This window comes from Delphinus delphis, chromosome X, assembly GCF_949987515.2.
Source record: "Delphinus delphis chromosome X, mDelDel1.2, whole genome shotgun sequence".
Lineage (NCBI taxonomy): Eukaryota > Metazoa > Chordata > Mammalia > Artiodactyla > Delphinidae > Delphinus > Delphinus delphis.
In genome coordinates this window covers 98,791,416-98,816,811 of record NC_082704.1, presented here as the reverse complement: position 1 = coordinate 98,816,811, position 25,396 = coordinate 98,791,416, and the positions used below count along the sequence as shown (strand labels likewise).

At 35.0% G+C, this 25,396-nt stretch overlaps 1 protein-coding gene across 1 annotated transcript in view; it reads left to right on the top strand.

Moving 5' to 3' along the window:
* Window positions 1-25,396, top strand: part of DMD (dystrophin) — a 2,124,682-nt gene that overhangs the window by 725,630 nt on the left and 1,373,656 nt on the right. Inside the window, exons 22-26 of the mRNA XM_060001925.1 lie at window positions 5,001-5,146; window positions 10,815-11,027; window positions 13,851-13,964; window positions 14,910-15,065; window positions 21,448-21,618. Of these exons, the coding sequence (XP_059857908.1) occupies window positions 5,001-5,146; window positions 10,815-11,027; window positions 13,851-13,964; window positions 14,910-15,065; window positions 21,448-21,618 (800 nt within the window). The remainder of the gene's footprint in view (window positions 1-5,000; window positions 5,147-10,814; window positions 11,028-13,850; window positions 13,965-14,909; window positions 15,066-21,447; window positions 21,619-25,396) is intronic.

Below are 25,396 nucleotides of genomic sequence, written 5' to 3'. Positions count from 1 at the left end.
AGAATACAGAATAAGATGTTCCATCTATACAATATGGTAAATAGTGCCCACATGCAATGGTGGTCTGGATTCTTCAATACTTTATCAGGGTTTTGAAGAGAACATGAGACTTTACATAATGTAAGTTATTCATTGAATAATGCAAATTAATGCATACTTTGTTGACATTTTGTTTAACACAAAGAAAAATAATGTATCAAGTTGTGATTATTTCTTAAGATCTAGCTAGAATTGTATTGGTTAATAGAAGAAAGATCAATCAAATTTATTATTTAATAATATAGAATGTTTCAGTGGTCATCTTCTTTCTGGATTTGAGAGATTTTTGTTTTATGCTGGCCTGTGCTGAAAAACAATGGATTCTTTGAATGTATGGCATTTTATTTCTGTCAGTCTGTCTATCTGTCTGTCTCCTTTCCTCCCTCCCTCCTTTGATCTATTCCATAGGTGGATGCTGACTGAGTTTTGGACCATCTATAATATTATAACATATACTTATGAGTTAAGTAACTGTTTTATACTTGTACAGTGCTCATGCTACCTTATCACTTTGGTGATAAGCTGACAAGTCAGAAAATCTTTGTTTCCTCTCATTTAATGTAGGTACAATTACAACTACAAATACAATCTTTCCCCAGGATGCTACAAATGCCAAGATTATCCTCAGCACAGTCTAAACACTCTTCCAAATACATGGTTAAATATGCTGTGCAATATAATAAACTATGCCTTGTATATGTATTTTTAAATGACCATTAAGTATTAACCAGTACTGAAACAACAGTATTTAAGTAAACCTGAAGTTAAACAAATAAAACACTTTCATCCTTTTTGTTACCATTTCCCTTGATCTTTATCTATTATTATTATTTAAAGTTTGGTCTGATCATGATTCTCTTTGCAGGATGAAGTGGACACTAACTTTTTAAATTCACTCTGTGTGTGTTAGGATATTCATATGCATGCATTGTATGTCTTCATGTGTGGACATGTGTGTGTGTATGTGTGTGTGTTTGTAAATCATTTCAGAGCAATGTCTTAGGTTTGGCTATGCATCTGGTTCTCTAGAAAGTAAAATTAGTTCAAAGGAACCTACCTCTCCCCACAAATGAAAGAACATGAGTGCCTCTATTCAGCTTTTGTTCTCTCCCTAGCAAGGAAGTGTTCTCCTTTTATTAACATAGATAAAACTTTGTATTAAACTCTTAAAATTTCTACTTAGTCTTGAGTACGTCTCCTTCACTTTCCTGTTGTATTGCATCTCCCTTCTAGCTAATAATAATAGCAAATATGTACCCAACAATGGATGCAGTAATCAGCAAATATAGAGACAAATTTAGAATAAAATGTAGCATCTTATTAAGATCTACAAAGGCCTTCATGGTCGTAGTTTCCCCTGCCCTAATGTCGCACCACACTTCACCTTGCTCACTTTGTTCTTGCTACACTTGCCTCCTTGCTGTGCTCCTACCTTACTAGAAATACTCATGTCTTTGGACTGTTAAACTTGTTATTACCCACCTGGAAAACCTTTCTTCTCTGTATTCATATGGCTCCCTCCTTCAGTGCTTTTAAGTCTCTTGTCAAGTGATACTTCCAAAGAGAGGGCTTTTTTATTCACTGTCTGGTCCCTTTCTATCCTTTTTATTTTATTTAATACTTTTATTGTATTCAAAGAGTTTCTGTAACATATAGACATTTTTTTAAATAATGAAAAAAATAGAAATCTGCATACTGAGCTACTAAACTTAAGAAATGGAATATTGGTAAAACCACTGATGTACTTTGTTGCCCCTCTCAAATTCCGTTCCCTCCCCTCTGTACGCACTCGCACCATCATCTCCAGGCAGATCTTCTGTTTGTCTCTTCTCAGTGCCATTCCCTGCTCTTCCTATGAAAACTACACTTCCTAGGATCCTTTTTTTAAACTGTCTACCTGCTTGGTTCAGCCAGTGGGAGGCACTTGGAGGATACTGAAGGTGAGAAGAGGAGAGAAGATAGAATATTCTCTTCCCCTCTCAGTGTTACAGGGTGCCTCTCCATCAGTGGCTGAGAATGAATCCTCCAACTTTCTAGCCCTCTCTGGAAACAGCATACCTCAGGGACCCTGCATCCCCAAAGGGAATCCCCCTGTGAATTCAGCTCCTGCTGGGTGGTTCCAATTATTGGTTTCTTGTAACACCATCTCACACCTCTTCCCTTTGTCCCTCTAAGCTTGGAGATGGTAGTATCTTCCATTGCTAATCTATTGATTGCCCACCATCCCTTGTGTAAATCCTCGTTGCTCCAACATTTTTATATCTAATTCTCAATCTTAAATTTTTTTTATTGCGTTATCTGGAAGGATCTCCCCCCCACCGCCATAACTTAATTTTTCTTCACTGCCATTTATTTCTATTAGTCATTATAGTCTCTTGATTTGTTTGTTAATTTTCTGACTCACCAATTAGATTTTAAGCATAATGAAAGCCAACGCTTTGCTATTTTAATTTTTACTTCTTGCTTCCCTGGTGCTCAGAGCACTGAATAATTATTGGCTGAATGAAGGAATAATAAATGACTTCAATTAATTCTCCCCAAAGTATCTACATCCCCATTTTTATAAATGAGGTCTAAGATGCTAAAATGTTAAGTAATTTGCCAAAGCTAGTGAGTGGAGAGCCAATTCCAAAAGACAGGTTTACTGAACTGCATAATCAGACTTGCTAATTGTCATGCTACACAGCCTCCTTCTGTACAAACAGAATGGAGAAGCAATTCTGATAGATGTTAATGAAAAACCTGTTGATCTTTTTCTAATAAAAAGTAACCCTAATATCTTCATCAACTCTTTCTATACTTACCTTTCTCTCCTGACATATATTCATCATCTGGATAAAATTGGACTGATTCATATCACCTCTGACAAGCTTCTAATAAATGTTTATTGTGTCCCAGCCACTGCCACAAGGAAAACAAGCACTGTTTTCCAGAATGTATATGTTCAAGTTCAGTTAAACTAAACTTGGTACATTTTATAATCTATCCAACATACCTCCTTGTCTCTACCCATAGACCTGTCTCCTTCCATCTCTTTGCTTCATCATAACTAAATACTGCTTTACTTCAGTACTATTCATGAGATCCCTCTTTGTTTTTATTAATAATTACCTAGCATTCAAATGTATGTAGTTAGCAGAGAAACACATTATTTATATGAAAGAAAGCAGTGAGGTTTAAAGTACCACAGAGATCTTTTGAGATCCTCCAGTATGAAATCAGAAGTGCTCAGGTTAAAGAAGGCCTCTTAAAATATATTTGGGCATGAACTGCCAAATAAATATAAGCACATTGAGTAAAATTCTCAGTATCCCTTTCTAACACACTTTCTAGAAATATATTTTCCATTTGAAAACCCCACTTAACAAACGTGCAAAGTACTTTCCTATATTCTTTTCATTTAGTTCAGAAGGAATTGGTATATAGAAGTGAAACTCATAGGCTATCTGATAAAAATAATGTGGTTTAAATAATGCAATTGGATATAGTGATTTGAGCTAGTATTTTGCAGTGTGATTTTATCTGTTTAGGGAAATTCTCAGCCATTATCTCTTCAAATGTGGCTTCTGTCCCATGTCTCTCTGTGATTCTGGGATACATTTATGTTCATTTTACTGTTTTTTTCTATGTCTCTTATTCTCTCATCTTTATTTTCCATCTGTTTGTCTCTCCATGCTTCATTCCAGATATATATGTATATGCATGTATACATATATATAAATACACATACATACACACACACACACATACATGTATATGTTTCTTGCCTACCTTCAGGTTTACTAATTCTCTGTTTAGCTTTGTCTAATCTGCATTTAAACCTGTTCATTGTGTTATCACTTTTTCACTTATTGCATGTTTCATTTCTACAATTTCTTTTTTATTCTTCTTAAAACACTGAAGATCATTTTTATGGTTTCCAGTTATCTGCCAAAATTCTCAACCTTGAACATGGTCAGTATAGCTACTTAAGTCACATAATCTGTGTGGGCGTGTATAAAATAGAAAATAATGTATAGTAATAAATAGTATATATACATTTTAGATTAAAAACTTGTATATAGCTATATATACACACACATTGTACTTTCCCATATATATATAAATTTCATTCCCTAATTTTATATATAGTTGGAATGAATATATGTATGTACATATACATATATGTGTGTGTGTGTGTGGTGTGTGTGTGTGTGTGTATATATATATATATATATATATATATATATATATGTTAGAGAAAGTACATTGTCTGTTGGTGGCTTTGACTTTGAAACAGGATGATCTTGGTTTAAAATCCTGGCTGTGACACTTACTAGATGTTTGACTATGAACAGATTAGTTGGCCTTCTTTTATAGCCTCTGTTTCCTCAAATGTAAATGGAATAAAAATGTCTATCTCACAGGTTTATTGTAAGAATTAAGAATGATAATGTACGTGATCATTATTAGAGTTTCTGACACTAAACGCACACAAATTGTGTTTCTTTTAGTAAAATACAGCATGAACTGATGTAATATAAAATATCACCTGCTGTAGATAATGATACTATTTTCCCCAAAGGCAAATGATAATACAGAAAGAGAGTAGTCTTCAAAGTCAAATATACATGAACTCTACTTGGTTTCTCCAACTACCATCTGTGTTACCTTGGGCAAGTTACTCAGCCTCTCTGTTGCTCCATTTCCTCACCTTAAAAAACATGAATTAAACAATGCAAATCTAGCAAGGCTGATAGGAGGATTCGATGTAATATATGCATAGTTTCTGTCAAAATATCAGGCATGTAATAGGAATTTATCTTCAACAACATAATCATATTCTAATCTGTATATTCACATTTTCACACTTTGTTAATATTTGTAATTATTAGTATGATTGAGTTTGCTGGCAGCTTAGGAAAACAAATGACAAAGTTTTAAATGGTTAAATGATTCTCTTTTTTTCCCTTTCGATAAAGTTTTGGACACTTTGCCACCCATGCGCTATCAGGAGACCATGAGTACCATCCTCATGTGGATCCAGCAGTCAGAAACCAAACTCTCTGTACCTCAGGTTACTGTCACTGAATATGAGATCATGGAGCAGAGACTCGGGGAGTTACAGGTCTGTGACTATTTAAATGTCTTAAACAATACAGTACAGATCTCATCTATCAAGCAATCACATTGGTATAACCTTAATATAATACTCGAATTAAAATAATCGTGATAAGTGTAATAGTTTACCAGCTGAAAAAATGAAGATTAAGAATTTAAAAGTGTAATATTTTATGCATTTGTGCCTTCTCTCCATAAGATAAAAATTCCATCTTTGAAAACAATGATACGGTCTACTTAAGAAGTATATTCTTTCCTGCTTAGTGTGTATTTTCAGAAACATGGATTTTGATTATTATAGAAGTTCTGGTATTATTCCTCCCCTTTGCTTGCTGATTTAGAGCTCATCTCACATTTCCAAAAAGAAAGTGGTAAAATTAATGTAGTTATAAAATTAGTTTTAATTTAAACCCCTTTTGATGTAATATTGTAATTAAGTTTTGAGTTCTAGTCACTGTATTTTAATAGTCTTATATCAGGAAATAAAATACTAATATGGGAAATTAAAGAAATAATTTGTATGAGATTTTAGAATACTTTCCCTGCTAGTTCTGAAAAGCCTGTGTTGTATATCTAATCACATTTTATTTTGTAAGACATTAAAGTGTATTCATTCATTGTATTAAGAGCTGAGATAATATGTCCACATTTTGAGAATTAAATTAAGAAAAAAAGTTAAAAATTTAACTTTGTTATATCAAGAGTTCTTTTTTGGGAATTAAATATTATTTCCTAAAAAAGTAATTTTAGAAGAAGTTCTTCAAAGAAATCTTTATTTAAACACTTCCCAGTATATGTTGTACTATTTAAACTATTTCCTCTACTATAATACCAAACAACCTATAACTGTTTAATCTTTTTGCCCCTTTATGTTGTTGTTTGTAATACCTGAAATAGTTCCAAAATTTACTTTGAAGAATATGTGACTTAATAAAACTATAAATGTAAGGACATAAGAGTACAAAGGTATAGCAATTAGGAGAGTGGGTTAAGTATAAAAGAAACTGTATGCAGATGAATGGAACAGTGTATTTCCATTGATAAAACAGTGATGGAGGGAAAATTATTTATAAATATTATTGAGAAGATGAATTATTAACTAACTGAAAAAAATGAAGTTAGAACCTTGTGTCAAATGTTACACCAAAACAAGCTACCACATAGATTAAAAAGTCAAAAACATTTTAATCATAAATTTTGGAGAAATTTTTAATAAAACTTTAAAAACATATGGGGAAGCACAAAAATCAATGGAAGTGATCACAAACATTGTAAAAATACCAGAGCCAATTTTAAAGAAAAATGAGATAAGGAAAACACTTGTCTGAGTAAGTCATTAATAAGGTAGTCACCAGAAAGAGACATAAATGACCATTAATCCTATGAAAAATTGTACCTCAAATTGTAAAGGATGTAGTACAAATTTACAAAATGAGATATTTTTTTACGTACTAAAGTGCAAAAAGAAATCTAAAAAAATAAAACAAATGAATATAACAAAACAGAAACAGACTCATACAGAGAACAAACTAGTGGTTGCCAGTGGGCAGAGGGGTGGGGGAGGGGCAAAATGGGGGTATGGGATTAAGAGGTACAAACTACTATGTGTAAAATAAGTAAGATACAAGGATATCTTGTACAGCACAAGGAATATAGCCAATGTTTTATAGTAACTTTAAATGGAGTATCATCTATTAAAACACTGACTTACTATGTTGTGCACCTGAAACTAATATATTAACTCAACTATACTTTAATTAACAAAAGAAATTGTAAGGATGTAGTACAAATTTACAAAATGAGATACTATTTTTTACATACTAAATTGCAAAAAAAAAAAGAAACCCAAAAGATATAGTAAGTGCAGATCTGGCAGCAGTGAACTACATCTCACTTATTGGAGGGAATGTAAATTGAATGTAAGTTTTGCTGAGGAAAACTTTTCAGATATAGATACATAGAGATATACATAAATAGATCATAAACATAATTTAAAAGAGTGGAAAACTTAAAATTAATTTATACAGCTAATAATGGGAAATGGTTAAATGAACTGCAGAAGCAATTAAAATCTGTTTTTGAAAAATACTTAATGACATGGGAGAAGGCTCACAATAAATTGCTTAGCTCAAAATGTAGTTCTACATAGAGGGAACTTTCCTCAACATAATAAAGACCATATATGACAAACCCATAGCCAACATCGTCCCCAGTGGTGAAAAAGTGAAACCATTTCCAGTAAGATGAGGAACAACACAAGGTTGCCCACTCTCACCACTATTATTCAACATAGTTTTGGAAGTTTTAGCCACAGCAATCAGAGAAGAAAAAGAAATAAAAGGAATCCAAATCGAAAAAGAAGTAAAGCTGTCACTGTTTGCAGATTACATGACACTAAACATAGAGAATCCTAAAGATGCTACCAGAAAAGTGCTAGAGCTAATCAATGAATTTGGTAAAGTGGCAGGATACAAATTAATGCACAGAAATCTCTTGCATTCCCATACACTAATGATGAAAAATATGAAAGTGAAATTAAGAAAACACTCCCATTTACCATTGCAACAAAAAGAATAAAATATCTAGGAATAAACCTGCCTAAGGAGGCAAAAGACCTGTATGCAGAAAATTATAAGACACTGATAAAAGAAATTAAAGATGATACATATAGATGGAGAGATACACCATGTTCTTGCATTTGAAGAATCGACATTGTGAAAATGACTCTACTACCCAAAGCAATCTACAGATTCAATGCAATCCCTATCAAACTACGACTGGCATTTTTCACAGAACTAGAACAAAAAAATTCACAATTTGTATGGAACCACAAAAGACCCCAAATAGCCAAAGTAATCTTGAGAAAGAAACACGGAGCTGGAGGAATCAGGCTCCCTGACTTCAGGCTATACTACAAAGCTACAGTAACCAAGACAGTATGGTACTGGGACAGAAACAGAAAGATAGATCAATGGAACAGGATAGAAAGCCCAGAGATAAACTCACGCACATACGGTCACCTTATCTTTGATAAAGGAGGCAAGAATATACAATGGAGAAAAGACAGCCTCTTCAATATGTGGTGGTGGGAAAACTGGACAACTACATGTAAAAGAATGAAATTAGAACACTCCCTAACACCATACACAAAAATAAACTCAAAATGGATTAAAGACCTAAATATAAGGCCAGAAACTATCAAACTCTTAGGGGAAAGCCGAAGCAGAATACTCTGTGACATAAATCACAGCAGGATCCTTTTTGACACACCTCCTAGAGAAACGGAAATAAAAACAAAAATAAACAAATGGGACCTAATGAAACTCAAAAGCTTTTGCACAGCAAAGGAAACCATAAACAAGACGAAAACACAACCCTCAGAATGGGAGAAAATATTTGCAAATGAAGCAATGGGCAAAGGATTAATCTCCAAAATTTAGAAGCAGCTCATGCAGCTCAATATCAAAAAAACAAACAACCCAATCCAAAAATGGGCAGAAGACCTAAATAGACATTTCTCCAAAGAAGATATACAGATTGCCAACAAACACATGAAAGATGCTCAACACCACTAATCATTAGAGAAATGCAAATCACAGCTCCAATGAGATATCATCTCACACCGGTCAGAATGGCCATCATCAAAAAATCTACAAACAATAAATGCTGGAGAGGGCGTGGAGAAAAGAGAACCCTCTTTCACTGTTGGAGGGAATGTAAATTGATACGGCCACTGTGGAGAACAGTATGGAGGTTCCTTAAAATACTAAAAATAGAACTACCATACGAGCCAGCAATCCCATTATTGGGCATATACCCTGAGAAAACCATAATTCATAAAGTGTCATGTGCCACAGTGTTCATTGCAGCTCTATTTACAATAGCCAGGACATGGAAGCAACCTAAGTGTCCAGCAACATATAAATGGGTAAAGAAGATGTGGCACATATATACAATGGAATATTACTCAGCCATAAAAAGAAACGAAATTGAGTTATTTGTAGTGAGGTTGATGGACCTAGAGTCTGTCATACAGAGTGAAGTAAGTCAGAAAGAGAAAAACAAATACCATATGCTAGCACATATATATGGAATCTAAAAAAAAAAAAGTCATGAAGAACCTAGCGGCAAGACGGGACTAAAGATGCAGACCTACTAGAGAATGGACTTGAGGATATGGGTAGGGGGAAGGGTAAGCTGGGACAAAGTGAGAGAGTGGCATGGACATATATACACTACTAAACGTAAAATAAATAGGTAGTGGGAAGCAGCCGCAGAGCACAGGGAGATCAGCCTGGTGCTTTGTTACCACCTAGTAGGGTGGGATAGGGAGGGAGGGAGGGAGGGAGGGAGGGAGATGCAAGAGGGAAGAGATATGGAGACATATGTATATGTATAACTGATTCACTTTGTTATAAAGCAGAAACTAACACACCATTGTAAAGCAATTGTACTCCAATAAAGATGTTTAAAAAAATGTAGTTCTATGCATACTAGATATTGTGTAAATAATCAAGGGTAACAGTTTAATAAATAAAAATAAAAAATAACATCACAAAATAAACATAAGGTATGCAACCACCAAATTATGTTTGACACATAATTATGCATATGTGAGTGGTAAAATATGATTAGCTCTTCAAGGTTTAGTTTTACATGGAAAGAACTGGAAGTTTATGTAAAAAGTAATAGTTGTGGGCTTCCCTGGTGGCGCAGTGGTTGAGAGTCTGCCTGCCGATGCAGGGGACACGGGTTCTTGCCCCGGTCCGGGAAGATCTCACATGCTGTGGAGCGGCTAGACCCGTGGGCCATGGCCACTGAGCCTGCGTGTCCGGAGCCTGCGCGTCCGGAGCCTGTGCTCCGCAGCGGGAGAGGCCACAACAGTGAGACGCCCGCGTACCGCAAAAAAAAAAAAAAAAAGTAATAGTTGTATATAATGGGTATTTTTTTCAATTTTTTATCTTCACCCTTTTTAGTTTATAACCAGAAAGTAACATTTAAATAAATACTGAGTCGGTGAAACCTAAAGATATGCATCGTGTTATAAGGGGTGGAATAGAATATACAGTACAAATGTAAAATCAAGTTTGTAAATTCTCCCCAAAATTCCCTAGAATTTCACTGTGATACTACAGAACAGAGCAGTGTCTTTTGAAAAATAAAAAAACATTCATTAAGTGGCATTAGTAAACCTTCCATCTGGTAACTTATTCAGAGCTTTGTTATCACATCTATCAATCTGATTTAGTTATATTTTTATCTATGAAGGTTAAAAGTTATCTTACTTAAAGGCTCAGTATAATTAAGTTAAACTCCATTAATTGAATCATAAATGCAGTTATTAATATACAGACAAAATGTAATAAAATTAGGTGTGCTAAAGCTCTTTGGTTCAGTAATATATAGCTTTGTATATATTTGGCATTGTTCAGAAGACTAGGCATAGATTTTTAAATAAAATATTATTAAATAATGTGTAAACTACTCTTATTAAAATTAGAATTTAAATGACTATTTTATAATTAATGTACATAATTTATTTTTAGATGTTTGAATCACGTAGCTTTCATTTTAAGTAATTTGATTTATCTGAAACTAGTCAATGAAATTGAACAATGAAACTCGTTAGTATTTATCAGTCAGTATAAATGCACTTTCTTCTTTTTAATTTTGAGGCTTTACAAAACTCTCTACAAGAACAACAAAATGGCCTGAACTATCTCAGCACCACTGTGAAAGAGATGTCAAGGAAAGCGCCCTCTAATATTAGCAGGAAATATCAGTCAGAATTTGAAGAGATTGAGGGCCGATGGAAGAAACTCTGCGCCCAGCTGGTCGAACATTGCCAAAAGCTGGAGGAGCAAATGGCTAAACTCCGAAAACTTCAGGTACTTCAAGATTTTACTTTTTATATTCATTTTTTTCTTTACTTGTTTGTCTCCTAATGATGAGTTACAAAATTTAAAGACATTTAACCTCCATAGTCCCTCAAAGTCAGTGATAAGGTCAAAAGACACAAATCTGTCTCAAAGGAGTATAGTCTGCCTATTGATTTTAAGAAAACTTTAATTAAGAGTTCTGCTTCTTAGATTTTCTTTAGAATTAGTTTTTTTTTTTTTTCACCAATACCAATAGGACTTAAACATGTTTTTAGCTCAGTAATTTTCAAAACCCATCTTTTCTTTAGTCTGGTTGTCCTCTAAATAGAGGTATCATTTAGCTTATGAATAGATAAGAAGTTATCTACCATGTAATATAGTCATATCATTTCATCAGCATATTTCACTTGTAATTTTATGTATAAATTTGACCCCATCACCTTCTACAAACCAACTTCTACTGACTTAATTTGTTTGAATAGTGCCACCTGATCACCCAAGCATTAGTAAACCAACAATTACACTGTAGTCTAAAGTTTAAAACATTTGGTGATGCAGGTAATATCTCTCTTATGTGGTAAATTATTGTGAAGAATGTTAATGCTGGGAAGAATCTTGAAAGCATCATGGCATGATGGAAAAGCATTGGAATAAGACACCTTTGGATCTAAATCCCAGTCCAGCTACTTAGTTGTTTTTTTCTTACCTTTCACAAACCAAAAGACCAAGCAGTTTTAAATCATTCTTTAAAGCACAACATCCACATTTATGTGTCTCTACGTAGGAACATGCATATACATGCATACACACATATACATAAAAACATTTTTATCAGTACCACTGGCGAAAGAGGGTACAATTACTTGGTCCTTGCCATCAAGGAGCCCATGTTCTGGTGAAGGAGAAAGGTGAGTGTATTTTTTTCCTATTGCTGCTGTAATAAGTTGCTGCAAATTTAATGGCTTAAAGCAGCACACATTTATTATGTTACAGTTCTGGGGGTCAGAAGTTCAATGTCAGTCTCAGTGAGCTAAAATCAAGGTATAGGCAGGGCTGTGTCCTTTCTGGAGGCTTTAGGAGAAAATTTGTTTCCTTGTCATTTTTAGCTTTTGGAAACTACATTCCTTGGCTTATGTTTCCATCTTCTGTCTTTAAAGCCAGTAGTATAACACCTTCCAATTTCTCTCTTACACTCCTGCCTCCGTCTTAATAAGGACCCTTGTGGTTATATTGTGCCCATCTGGATAACCCAGGATCATCTCCCCATCTCAAAATCCTTAACTTAATCGCATCTGCGAATTCCTTTTTGCCATATGAGGCACCGTATTCACAGGTGCCAGTGATGGGGGCCTGAACATCTTGGAGGGTCGTTATTTAACCTACCACAGTAAGTAAATTAAACAGTGCAGTAAACGTTATGATAGTGGAAAGAGAAGAAAAGCAACATAAACTGGGAAAAGGGGTTATGAAATGTTCTTGGAGCATGGTTTATCTTACTACACCTTGAATAAGTAGAATTTAGGCACCTAATAAAAGAGGAAGAAAGAGTTCCTGACAAAATGGAGCAGTATGTTCAATTAACTGGAAGTAGTTCAATATTGGGGAGACAAAAGATATGTTTGGAGATTAATAAAATATGTGATTGGAGAAGTGGTCTGGGGGTAGATCGTGAATGGGTTGGTCACCATGCTTTGGAATATGAATTATAATCTAATGGTGATGGGATTAAAAATAATGATAAGGTGGAACTGTTACTTTAAGGGGGGAAAGATAAGATAATATCTGTGTTTTTAAAACATCACTTTGAGAAGAGGAAGGAGGAGAGAATAATACTGGCACCACTGTGGAGAATGGATTAGAGTGGAGTAAGACTGAAGCAGATACCAAAAAGAGCTAATGCAATAATCAAGGAGCCAATAATAAGATCTAAACTAGGACAGTGGTGATGTGAAGAAAAGAGCAAAACTAGGCTCAAAAGATGTCAGCCAGATAATAATGTTGAAGTTTCTAGATTCAGTCAAATGCTTTTAAAGTCATTATTATTTATCATATTGAAGAGGAAAATTTCTGAGAAGCACACATTTTCAATAGAAATTTAATTAAGAAAGGAGAAAGTAGCACATCTGGACAGCATAGTTGAATTGTAGGCAAATAAAGGAGTTTGAAAAATCATGCACTTGAAAAGTAGCCCCCCAAAAGCAGCAGAACAAACAGACATTATGTGAGAAAATAATGGGATGTACTTGGCTATTTACAAATGATAAAAGATGACATTTTCCACCTGATCATTACTTCACCCTGGTCAGGCAAATGGGAAACGAAAAGCAAATTTTTTCTCTCTTTAAAGATGACAAAATCTTGTTCTGAAAGTTCTCAACTGGAGGGGCTATGTAAACTGTCAACTGTAGAAAACAGTTTTTTGGAAGTTCAGGTTTAGGGAGGCTATAAAGACACCATTACATTGAGTTTACTGTTCATAGTTTGTTTTATGTACTTAAGGGCACATTCTTAGTATCATCATGAGTTGTTTTGTAACTTAAAATTTCTCTAGAGGGGGATATGATTTAATGTTCTCAAGAGCAACATCATAAAACCACATTTGGTAGTAATTTTTTATTTTTAACAATAGCAGACTTCATACACCAGTGCTCATACAGTAGGCCATAAAAATGCAGTCTTAGAGAAAATATTCTTTTCCTGAAGAGCTACATAGAGACATCCTTCAAACATGGGAATTGTTCCTAGGCTTGTGTTCAAACATATCACCGTGATGAATTGTGTTAAGATAAATCAGCACCCCAATAATGCCTTAAAATGGGTCTCTGATTTCAGAATCACATAAAAACCCTGAAGAAATGGATGGCCGAAGTTGATGTTTTCTTGAAAGAGGAATGGCCTGCCCTTGGGGATTCAGAAATTCTTAAAAAACAGCTGAAGCAGTGCAGGGTAAGATTTTTATATGATATTTTCATATGAAGACTTTTATATGGAAAATATTATTTAGTTATATTGATGATTCTGAACCAGGGGCAGTTTTGTCCCTCTGGGGGACATTTAGCAATGTCTGGAGGCGTTTTCATTTGTGGCAACTTGGGGTGGGGTAGATGCTACTGGCATCTAGTGGGTAGAGGCCAGGGATGCATCTAAATATCCTACAATGCACAGAACAGCACCCCACAGCAAAGAATTACCCAGCCCCAAATGACAGTAGTGCCAAGGTTGAGAAACTGGGCTAAATAAGAGAGAAATAGACAAAATATTGCCTTTTACTCAACACTCACTTTACAGTATTATTTTGATATAACATGCAGTTTAATTTAAAGGTAAAGAATTTTTTGAGCTATTTGTTATATCTTATTACAGGTTATCAGTCATACTATGTTTTTCTTACCATGTGTGTTGCACTGTAGTATAAGACAACGTGTATTTTGAAATAATATGATTATACAATTGTCATGCAGTGGGAGGAGAACAATCTAGCTCTTTAAAGAACTTTCTTTGTGAATATAAGCTAAAAAAGCAAATCCATTTTAAAAATAACCTTCACACCATCTTGCTATAAACAATTATTGCAATACCCTGTGTTTGAAAATCAAAATTCCTTCAAAAATAATAATGTATAAAACTCATCATTTTTGCAGTTTTCTCACACGAAGTATTAAGCGTATTTACTTTTGTAACTAATATAAGTAGACTACAGATACATAATTCCCTATTTCATTCATGCCATAAAAACCACTGAACATTTTTTTGCAACATATATTTCAGATTTTAAAGGGCAAAATTCATGTGTAGTGTCATGATTCCTAATTATATGTTTCCTACCTATGTTGCATTTCAAATAGGTTGTGGTAATTTTTTCAGCTAACTTAAATTGAATTATTTCCTTAGCTTTTAGTCAGTGATATTCAGACAATTCAGCCCAGTCTAAACAGTGTCAATGAAGGTGGACAGAAAATAAAGAATGAAGCGGAGCCAGAGTTTGCTTCTAGACTGGAGACAGAGCTCAGAGAACTTAACACTCAGTGGGACCACATGTGCCGACAGGTATGTTCAATCTCTGTGGCTCGCTTGTTTTTAATTATGATTTCTTAATGTCTCCCTTCACCATTGCCCTTTTAAAAAGTTTAGTCTCTATGTTGTTGCTTTAAAGCACAGTTAATTAAAACTAGCCTTTGTCTAGCATATAAATTATTTTCATAGTAGATATTTTAAATAGTATATTCATCTTATCGGGGTCCTAAAATGACCTTATCGCATGCAGCTGTCATTCTGAACAATAAGGCCCTTTTCTTAGGCATTATTTTTATTGAATCTTTTCTCCAATGCATAACTTTATACAAGTAGTTGGATCAACAAAAGATACTTTTTACTTCTATACTTGGTACAGAAATAAAATGAATGAGTAATGCATGCATATGTACAAATATGATAAGTATTTTTCACTTTTGATTGTTAAGATTGACAAGTTTGGCTTCTTCAGTACGTCCCTTTCAATAAATGGATTAAGATTGGGAAATAGTTAAGAATAGCTCAGTAGAAAACATATAAAATAACTATACATTCACATCTGAGTTCCTCATTTTTATATAGCAGAGTGTTTTATAGATATTTATTTCCAATTTTAAGATTAAATTACGGAAGAGAAAATATTACATACACATGTAGTGTACATCAGATACTTCTTGTTCAAAAGATGAAATTTTGACCTAATGCAGTGACTGCTTTTCAGTACACTAATACCTTTTTTGAAGTTAATGATAGGTTTCATTTTACGTGTATTAGAGGCAGTCAGTCTTTCGTTATTTCTAAGTAACCTTTGAAAGTTGAAAAGAAATCATGCCAAAAGGCAAAAACTGAATTTGAAAAAGAAAGGAATTTGGACAAGTAAAAGTCAAGACAAGTCACCCAGCTAATACCATCACTGACAAATGCTCAGCAGTTCTATTAACTCACAGATGAGATAGCCCTGGGTCAGCTAGCTTGCATTCTTCTCCTGCAGTAAGCTGGTTCTAGAAGGGATGTTCAGGAAAAAAATATTACCTAGAGAATAGATTTTATCATTCATGTTTTCCTGGAAGGCCAGTATGAAAGGTATTTGTTTGTTGAATGCTTTTAATGGATGAATAGAAAGGACAACACCAGTTTATTTAGAGCAAGGGAGAGGACAACAGCAAAACAAGTTTTATGAGAAAATGGGCGGGAAATAAGTCATTAATTTTCTTTTAAGTCACAGTGAGGATTTACTATTCATATCAGGTACGATGGGAAGCTATTAGACCTTTAGGTATAGAAGTGGCATCATGTAAAGTGGTTGTTTAAAAGTTTGCTATATAATCCTGTTATATGAAGAATAGACCAAAGGGGCACAAGTGGAAGCACGTAGGAATCCCAGTTATCCAGGTAGGAAATAATACTGGCAAAGAACAGCCGGGGATGTTAGTGGATATTGAGAGACATGAAGAAATTTGAAACGTATAATCCTCTTATGACGTCATGTTTGGTTAACTGTCCAAACCTCTCCCAATAATTTTCCAAGTTCTCCCATAGAGATAGAGCTGGTTTGAACTCTTGTTGCTCTGTCTCATTACTGTTTATTGCTTTTATGTGTTTTTTACCATTATACAGTAATTAACATGAAGAGGGGCTGTGTTATTCTAGGCAAACTGGACCAAAGTGCTTGTGTGAGTCAAACTTTGTAGAAACTCTATCCTCCCTGGCCAACTTCAGCAAGCTTATCTCACTCAATGTGGTCACTCATTTTTCTTGTTTCTTCTAACCAGTTAGGCAAGTTCTTCCTTGTTATATTTTTCATCAGGGCTTTCACACTCACATACACCCTTCCTTGATCATTATTCTTATCCTAAGTACACATTCGTTTCTTGACTTTATGTTTTATCAGACCCCATTAGAAATGGCAGTGCTTGCTGAAGGAGAATGCTTGCAGAAAGTCCAGGGTGATGGGGAGGGAGGGATAGGCATATTCAGAGTTTTCTGTTTTGAGCAACAGTGTTGGCTACTGTGCCTTTAAAGAAGGAAAGACTGCGAGCTAAGGGAGGAACCAAATTGACTAGCTTAATAGAATGATCAGTACTTCTATTTTGGTCATGTTTATTTTGGAGAAGTAGACAGTCAAAATACATCTGGAATTCAAGTGGGGTGCTTAAATTGAACGTATAAACTATGTACACAAAAATAAAGATAACATTTATGTAAGATAACTCCTATCTCACAATGAAAAGATTTGTCAGACCCACTTCCCCAAAATATTTGGCCAAATTGGATAAAATAAAAACTCTGATGGATGGAGAAGACTTTCTTGTGGATAGAGAGGCAAACAATGTGTAAGAGCAACAGCTCTGGAACCAGATTGCCTGGGTTTAGATCTTGCCTTCACCATAAACTACTTGTGTGATCCTGGAAGAGTTGTTTAATCTCTCTGTGCTTCAGTTTCCCAGTCTTTACAATGTGATGATATTACTGCCTGCTTTATAAGAATTTTAAAATAATAATTAAATGAATTTGTGTTTGTAAGCTGTACAGATCAGTATCTAGCACAGAATAACCACTTGTTAAATAAAATAAATGGATATGAAATAGACATAAACCTACATATATAAAATTATAAAGCATTTATAATTTCTAAATAAATAATGTATGATTATATATTTTAATTATTAGTGGCTATAAATTTATACTAGATAGTTATCAAGAAACACTGGATTTAGAAACCAGGTGGATGTCACTCTGGCACCTTGCAGATCATTGTCTTTCCAAGTCAATGCATCTTTTGGGTGCAGTCATCCACAGACCCCTGGGTCACTCTGCCTCATTCCTTGAGTATTTTAACAGCTGACTCACTGTTAACTCCTGTCATAATTCTTGGTGATTTCAGTATCTTCTTAGATGGTTCTTCTAGTTCCTGAGCCCTCGGTTCCTTGGTAACCGCTCCAGTGATTTTTGTCTTCCACCCTGCCTCAGCCACTCACTCCCAGCTTCATAACCTAGACATCACACCCCGCGGCCTCCAGCACACACACAATACAACCACTATGGAACCTGTATGGAGATTCCTCAAATAATTAAAAATAGAGCTGCCTTATGATCCAGCAATCCCACTTCTGGGTATATTTACAAAGGAAATGAAATCAGGATCTCAAAGAGATATCTGCACTCCCAAATTCATTGCAACATTATTCACAATAGCCAAGATAAGGAGACAACCTAAGCTTTGGTCAGGGATAAACAGATAAAGAAGATGTGGCGCGTGCGCGCGCACACACACACACACACACACACACACACACACACACACTATTATTCAGCTGTGAGAAAGAAGGAAAGCTTGCAATTTGCAACAAGCTGGATGAAACTTGAGGGTATCGTACTAGGTCAAATAAGTCAGAGAAAAACAAATGCTGTATGATCTCAGTTATATGTGGAATCTAAAAAAGCCAAACTCAGGTGAGTAGAATGGGGACTTCCAGGGCTTGCAGAGTGGTGGAAATGAAGAGATTCTGGTCAAGTGGTACAAACTTCTGGTTTATGATGAGGAAGTTCTTGGGATCTAATTTACAGTATGGTAACTACAGCTGACAGTTTTATATTCTATACTTGACAGTTGCTGGGACAGTAGATCTTTAATGTTTTCACGATAAAAAGAAAAACGGTAATTATGTGTGATGATGAAGGCATTGACTAATCCTATTGTGGTAATCATTTCACAATATATATGTGTACTTTAAACAGTGTTTTATGTCAATTGTATCTTAATAAAGGTGGGGGGAAAAGGAAGTAGAATGGGGAGGGGCAGTGCTGAATGTTAGATTTACAAATTCTAGAACAGGAAACATGAAGAACTTTCTATTTTATCAAGAGGTTGATGCAATATAATCTGCTGAAACTGGCGGTCGATTGGTAAATTTAAGGCTAGAAGGTTGACATCACTAATGTGATAAAGGTGAGGGAGAAATTGTGATTTTAACCTCAATGTTTTCACAGAAACCCTTCTAAAATACGAAACCACAAAAAAAAAAATTCATCTCTCTCTGATCAGTTGTAGAGCTGTGGAATGTTAAATTTGGAAAAGACCTTGGAAATCTTCTGCTCCAATTGTTAGGTTAGTTAAGAAGTGGAGATAAAGAGAAATGAAGTGATGTTTCCAGGTTCACTTAGCTTGTTAGTGACTGAGTACAGGTATCCAGATTCCAAAGCTGGTGTTCTTTCCAATGCACTCATGCTGTCACCTCAAAATGAATTCCTTTTCTTTTCTTTCTTTCCTTTTAAAATAATCACTCCTGATCCCTTTCTTCTGGTTTAGTTTTATAGCATGCAATATGTTTTTTACTACAAGTCTTTGCCTAAGTTCCGTTAGTCACTCTAATATTATTGTCACTTTGCCAACTACCTCAAAAGATTATAGCAGAGTATCTAAGTAGAAATTTAACAGCTTGTTTACTTGGGCTTATTATAGGCTCATTGACTATGCAAAATAATCTTTATACCTTAACTAGTGTAATTGTTAGATACATGCTTCTAGCTGTGTCAGAATGAAACATACATTTACACTTCAATAGATGAAGCACTACATTCTCCTAGGAGAGTAAAGAAAGTAGTTTTAATTTAACTACCTTAGGCTTAGGGTGGTTGCAAAGTGTAAGGAAAATTAATATGATGATGGTTCTCTACATATTTAGTATTTGGTAAAGTACCATGAAAACTTCATTATACTAAAAGTATGCCTTATGTATTAAGACTTTACAATTACAACTCTGTTATTTAAAAGATAGAACTCTACTTAATCCCAGAGAGAAGAATAACATAATTTGATTAGAGTTATTTTTTAATTAATTAATTAATTTATTTTTGGCTGTGTTGGGTCTTCGTTGCTTCATGCGGGCTTTCGCTAGTTGCGGCGAGTGGGGGCTACTCTTCGTTGTGGTGTGCAGGCTTCCCATTGCGGTGGCTTCTCTTGTTGCAGAGCACTGGCTCTAGGCGTGTGGGCCTCAGTAGTTGTGGCATATGGGATCAGTAGTTGTGGCTCACAGGCTGTAGAGCGCAAGCTCAATAGTTGTGGCACACAGGCTTAGTTGCTCCGCAGCATGTGGGATCTTCCCGGACCAGGGCTCGAACCTGTGTTCCCTGCATTGGCAGGCAGATTCCTAGCCACTGCACCACCAGGGAAGTCCCTAGAGTTATTTTTTAAGGTAAAAGAGAAGCACTATATATAATCATTCTAATACTGAACTGAGATTTTTCCCTCAGTGTGTTACAGCAGGGTACTTTATAACAAGCTATTAGCATGCATGATTTTCTCTTAGGTATTTTAAGTTTTGCTATCTTTCTGGTTAATAAGTAATAAATTCTGTTATAAAGTTAGTATTTCAGAAATGTATGAGGCTTTACAAGGCACAAGTCTCCTGTCACACATGCTGTTTTTCAACTTGTGTTTTTAATTTAAAATTAAATACTGGATAACTTTCACTTCAGTATAGATGTATTGGTGCTATGTGGTATCCTATTCTGTGTGTGTACATGTGTATCCCACTATTTATTTAACTAACTCTCCATGAAAGCACATTTGGGTTTGTTTCCAATATGTTGCTGTCTCCAAAGCTGAATTGAATAGTGTACATACAACTTTGTACACTTCGTTTTGTATGATTCATTCTTTAAAGTGGAAGAGTAGACTCAGATTTATGAACATTAAGAAATTTAATGCATTTTGCCAATTTACTGTCTAAAAGGTTGTACTATGTCAGATATTTCCCTCAACGGGTATAAAAACTTTTCTTTTCCCACATTCCTGCTCAAACTGGGCATTTTTGCTAGTTTTTTCCAGTCTCATATTTGAAAACATACTAATTTAATTTAATTTGCTGTTATTTAACTATAAATGATACTGAGCATCTTTTCACATATATATGGCCTCATTTTAATTTTATTTCTGTGAATTACATGACTATGTCTTTTATCCATTTTCTATTTTTTTCTTTTTTATGAGAGTTTTCTGTAGCTTTATGATTATTAAGTTCCTAGGATATTTGAACTTGTAAAACAGCATCAAAGAGCACAAAGAATTTCTACTTCTATTGTGTGCCAATAAATTTACTCTTCCAACTGAAACAATGTTTTTCTTTATCCTCCATTTGCAGAAATGCATTACCATACACAATAGCTAAATTATGGTCTTAAGAGAATCTGTTCATTATGCCAAGGAAATGCCTATATCTCATTTTAACACTTAGGTGAAATTAAGTGTATCCAATTGCTATGACTTACTTTCCTCCTTCATGTAAGCTTTTTACTTCTTGCTTCATCTTTTGTATCTAAGCTTTCTATTATTTACAGATTTGTCAGCAATAATATAATGGTAATGTTTTGTGACTTTCAATATTCATGCTTTACTTCTTGGTTTGTTTTATGGAAGGTCTATGCCAGAAAGGAGGCCTTAAAGGGAGGTTTGGATAAAACTGTAAGCCTTCAGAAAGATTTATCAGAGATGCATGAATGGATGACACAAGCTGAAGAAGAATACCTAGAGAGAGATTTTGAATATAAAACCCCAGATGAATTACAGACAGCAGTTGAAGAGATGAAGGTAAAAGAAACCAAATAAAACAAATTGTGATTCTGCACAGTCGGCTCTTTTCTTGGTTTAATAGTAGAGGTTGCTTTTTGATTGATTTAGCTTCAAGTTTGATATACATTGTGTAGAATGTTTAAACTTTTTATTTATTAAGTCTATGCATTGTGGTCACAACATAAATATTGACAATCACGGTTTGGAGCATTTTCCCCTTGAAATTATGTACTATTAAGAGATTGGAATCAGCTACTCACATTAGATGTTTCTAGCTGATGCAAATTCAAACTGGAAATATGTCGAAGTGTTATTGAAATGACAGTTGGAAATGTCAACAGGCTGTGTTAATTTGGTGGTTTAAAGAGTTTCTTAGAATTTGGGAGTACTAAATATTTTAGCTGATGGTCTTTAATATGGATAAAAGGACTGTGTTTACATGAACTTCTCTTGAAACGATAGGATAAAAAATACAACATTGATTTAGGACCAAGGAAACAGGTATGTAGAAAGGACTGGGAGGTGAAGCTTGGTAATTGGATCTACACAACTGCATTTCAGGATGGCCCCGGACAGCTCAGTAGTCAGTGTAATCCTCTATTTTTCCATGTGTAAATCATCTCATTTTATAACTTGAAAGTATCAACTGAGGATTGAAACTTAAATGTAAGTAAATTGCCTAGCTCAGAGTGAGCACTCAATGATTTGCAGCTATAATGATACTTATTATCTTCATGTACTAGCAATAACACATTTTTTAACCACATTAGCCTAGGTGAATTATTAATACATATTTGTTTGGTTTGAGGCCTCATGATGGAGCAGAATCATTTTGGAGCTAGACACTTGGGTTTAAAACCTGCTTTGGCCCCTTGCCAACTGTGTAAACTTGGGCAAGTTGCATAAGCCCAGTGAGCTTTCATTCCCTCATTTGTGAACTGGATATCAAAATACCTGATTTTCAGAATTATTTGAAGGGTGAAACATAAAAGTCCTAATGTAGTACACAAAATAGATGCCCCAAACTAGTTAATTATTATTACCATTATTATTATCATTGTTGTGTGGTAAGAAATTAATTATATGCACTTTATTATATATTTTATATGATTATTCAATGAATATTGTAATTAATAGTAGAATGTGCCCACATGAAAACTCAGATGCTTAAATATCAAAGATATCATATGGCTTTAGTCACATGGAAATTAAAATTAAAACATATAAGGAAGACTATATTTGGATAAACAGTAATAGTGTCTTTGAGTATTAAAAACTACAGAATCATTCTAATCTAACAATACCATACATCATTCATTTATCAAGAAATATTGCATACTTACTGTCAAACACCCTTCTAGACACAGAATACAGTAGTGTGCAATACATAAAAGCTACCTGACTTCCTGGAATTTTCATTCTAGTTGCGGCGGGGGGGTAGGCAATGAATGGAGAAATTTAAAAATTCACTTGAGATCATGATGATTTCCCAAAAAAATAAACCAGGATTGTGAAATAAATAATAACTAGAGTGCAGGTGGCAGTTGGAGGTGGTGAGATGCTGTTTTAGAAAGGGTTGATTTGTAGGGCATTTGTGAGGAATTATATTTAATCTGAGATATGAATCATAAGAAAAAGCCAACCTTAAAAATGTCTTATGGGGCACATTCCATTCTGAGGGAAGAGCTCCTGCAAAGACCCTAAGGCTAATTGGGAAGAGAAAGAGGCCCACCTGCCTGAAGAGAGTAAAACAGGATAAATGACATTTGTAGGGGCTGAGTAGATATCTGCTAACACAGGAGCTTTGTAGGATACGGAGGGGTTTTCATTCTTAGTGAAATGAGAAAGCCATTGGAAGGACTACAATGATTTTAAGTTTGACTGTGGGGAGGTCCCCATTAAGGAAATTATATCATTATAGAATGTGAGAGCTGGAGGGTACTTTGGAAGGAAACTAGTCTACACTTCCTCTGTGCAGATCAGAAAACGGAAATTCCCAGATGGGTCAAATAATTTACTCATAGTCACAGGCTTTATCTGTGGTAGAATCAAGAATATATTTCCCTCTATCCCTATCCCATTCTAAGCTGTTCTAAGCTATGATATGCCATTCCATTCCATTCTGTGAAGCATGTGCCACCCCACTTGCCTTTCCTCGCACGTCTCAATTCCCTCATGGCTTTTCTCGCCATCTCTTCTAATGCTGCATAGCCACTACTTCAGATCCCTAAGGAGATAATCAGCAGTCAGCTTGTGTTCAGCTGTTCTGTGTTTCCTGGTTCCTTTGTTTGCATCTGGCCCTCTCTCCTCATTCCTTGAACACTTTGCTTATCTGGTAACCACTCAGTCAGATCCCTTTTCCTTTTCCAGTACTGGAGAGTAGACTGTCTCAAATTTTTTTAAAAAGTTATACACAATCCCTGAAATGAGTGGCCCAACCAATCAGTTCACACTGATTTGCATGTTTAAATAACAGATTTAGCTACAAAACTGGTGCATATGGGGGTAATATTGAAAAGAGGAAAAGCTCAGGCAGCTTGTGTCCACAACAGCAAAGGGAGTTGGCATTTCTTGTGTTTTCCGTCTGCCAGTCAAGGTAATCTCTTTCAGTCTGTTTCCCTACCTAGAGGGTAGTGATAGTACCTTGTTCAGGCTTCCACCTGTGCTCCTGTTGAGAGCAATTTTTTCTTCATTGTCGGAAGAGACTCATAGACCTACTTCGTCATTTCTCCTTGATTTAGTCAGATAAAAAGTAGAGACTTTCTGTTTCTTTACTTTTCTCTCCTGTGTTTTACTTGAAAATGATAATGCTGCTTTTGACTTCTTTTTTCTCTGTAAACAAAACTTTTCTTTTAACATAAAAGAGCCAAGGGGAGTGTTTCATTAGCAACATCTGATTCTTTTGAAGGTCTGAAGTGACTGTATGCTGAAATTTATATTAAACCCTTTAAAAACACTCTGGAATTTCAGTTTTTGATGGTTTTCTTTGTTTCTTTTTAAAATTTTTACAATATGGTAACTCTAGTCCTAGTGTTTACTAGGAATTACATACATGTATTTGCTATTCTCATTCTGGGGGGGGGCAGGCTAGAATAATCCCAATGGGGGGAGGATTAGAATCACCTGGAAGACTGAGGTGGCGCCTGAGATTTTTCATTTCTAAAAAGTTTCCAAGTCATGCCAAGGAATAAGTTCCAAGGTGGTTCCAAGGAAGCACATTTTGACAACCACTGGTTCGAGGTATTGGCAATGAAAAGTGTCTGAGCTTATGATGGTTAGCTTCCTAGAAATATATGGAAAAAAAGCCACCACTTCTGATGAGGATTATGTCTAAACTACACCAGTCATTTAGTTTTCTACCTTTCCCTGCAGTGGAGAAATTGGTCATGATCTCCTTTTCTCTTACCATTCTTCTCTGAACCTTTCCCAGTTTCTAAGCCTGATTTTAAAAAAGAATTTATGAAAGCCTAAACATCAGGGGGAAATGTTTCTTATTCTGCATTTTTGATCGTTTCATGGGTTGTTTATAATTTGCATAAAATGCAATTTCATTCACTAGATCCGCTACATCATGTTCCTTCTTCATCTCACAGAGGATTTGAGATGGCCTTAACAGAAGCTATGTGAAAGAAAAGATGTAACTCCCAGGATGCTTTACTTAAACTCTCTGAACCTTGGTTCTCGGATGTGTAATATAGAGAAAACAGAACTTATTTCACAAGGTTTCGTTAAATATCCAGTGAGGTAGTACATACGACATGTCTGTCATAGCACACAGTAGCACATACTAAGTGAT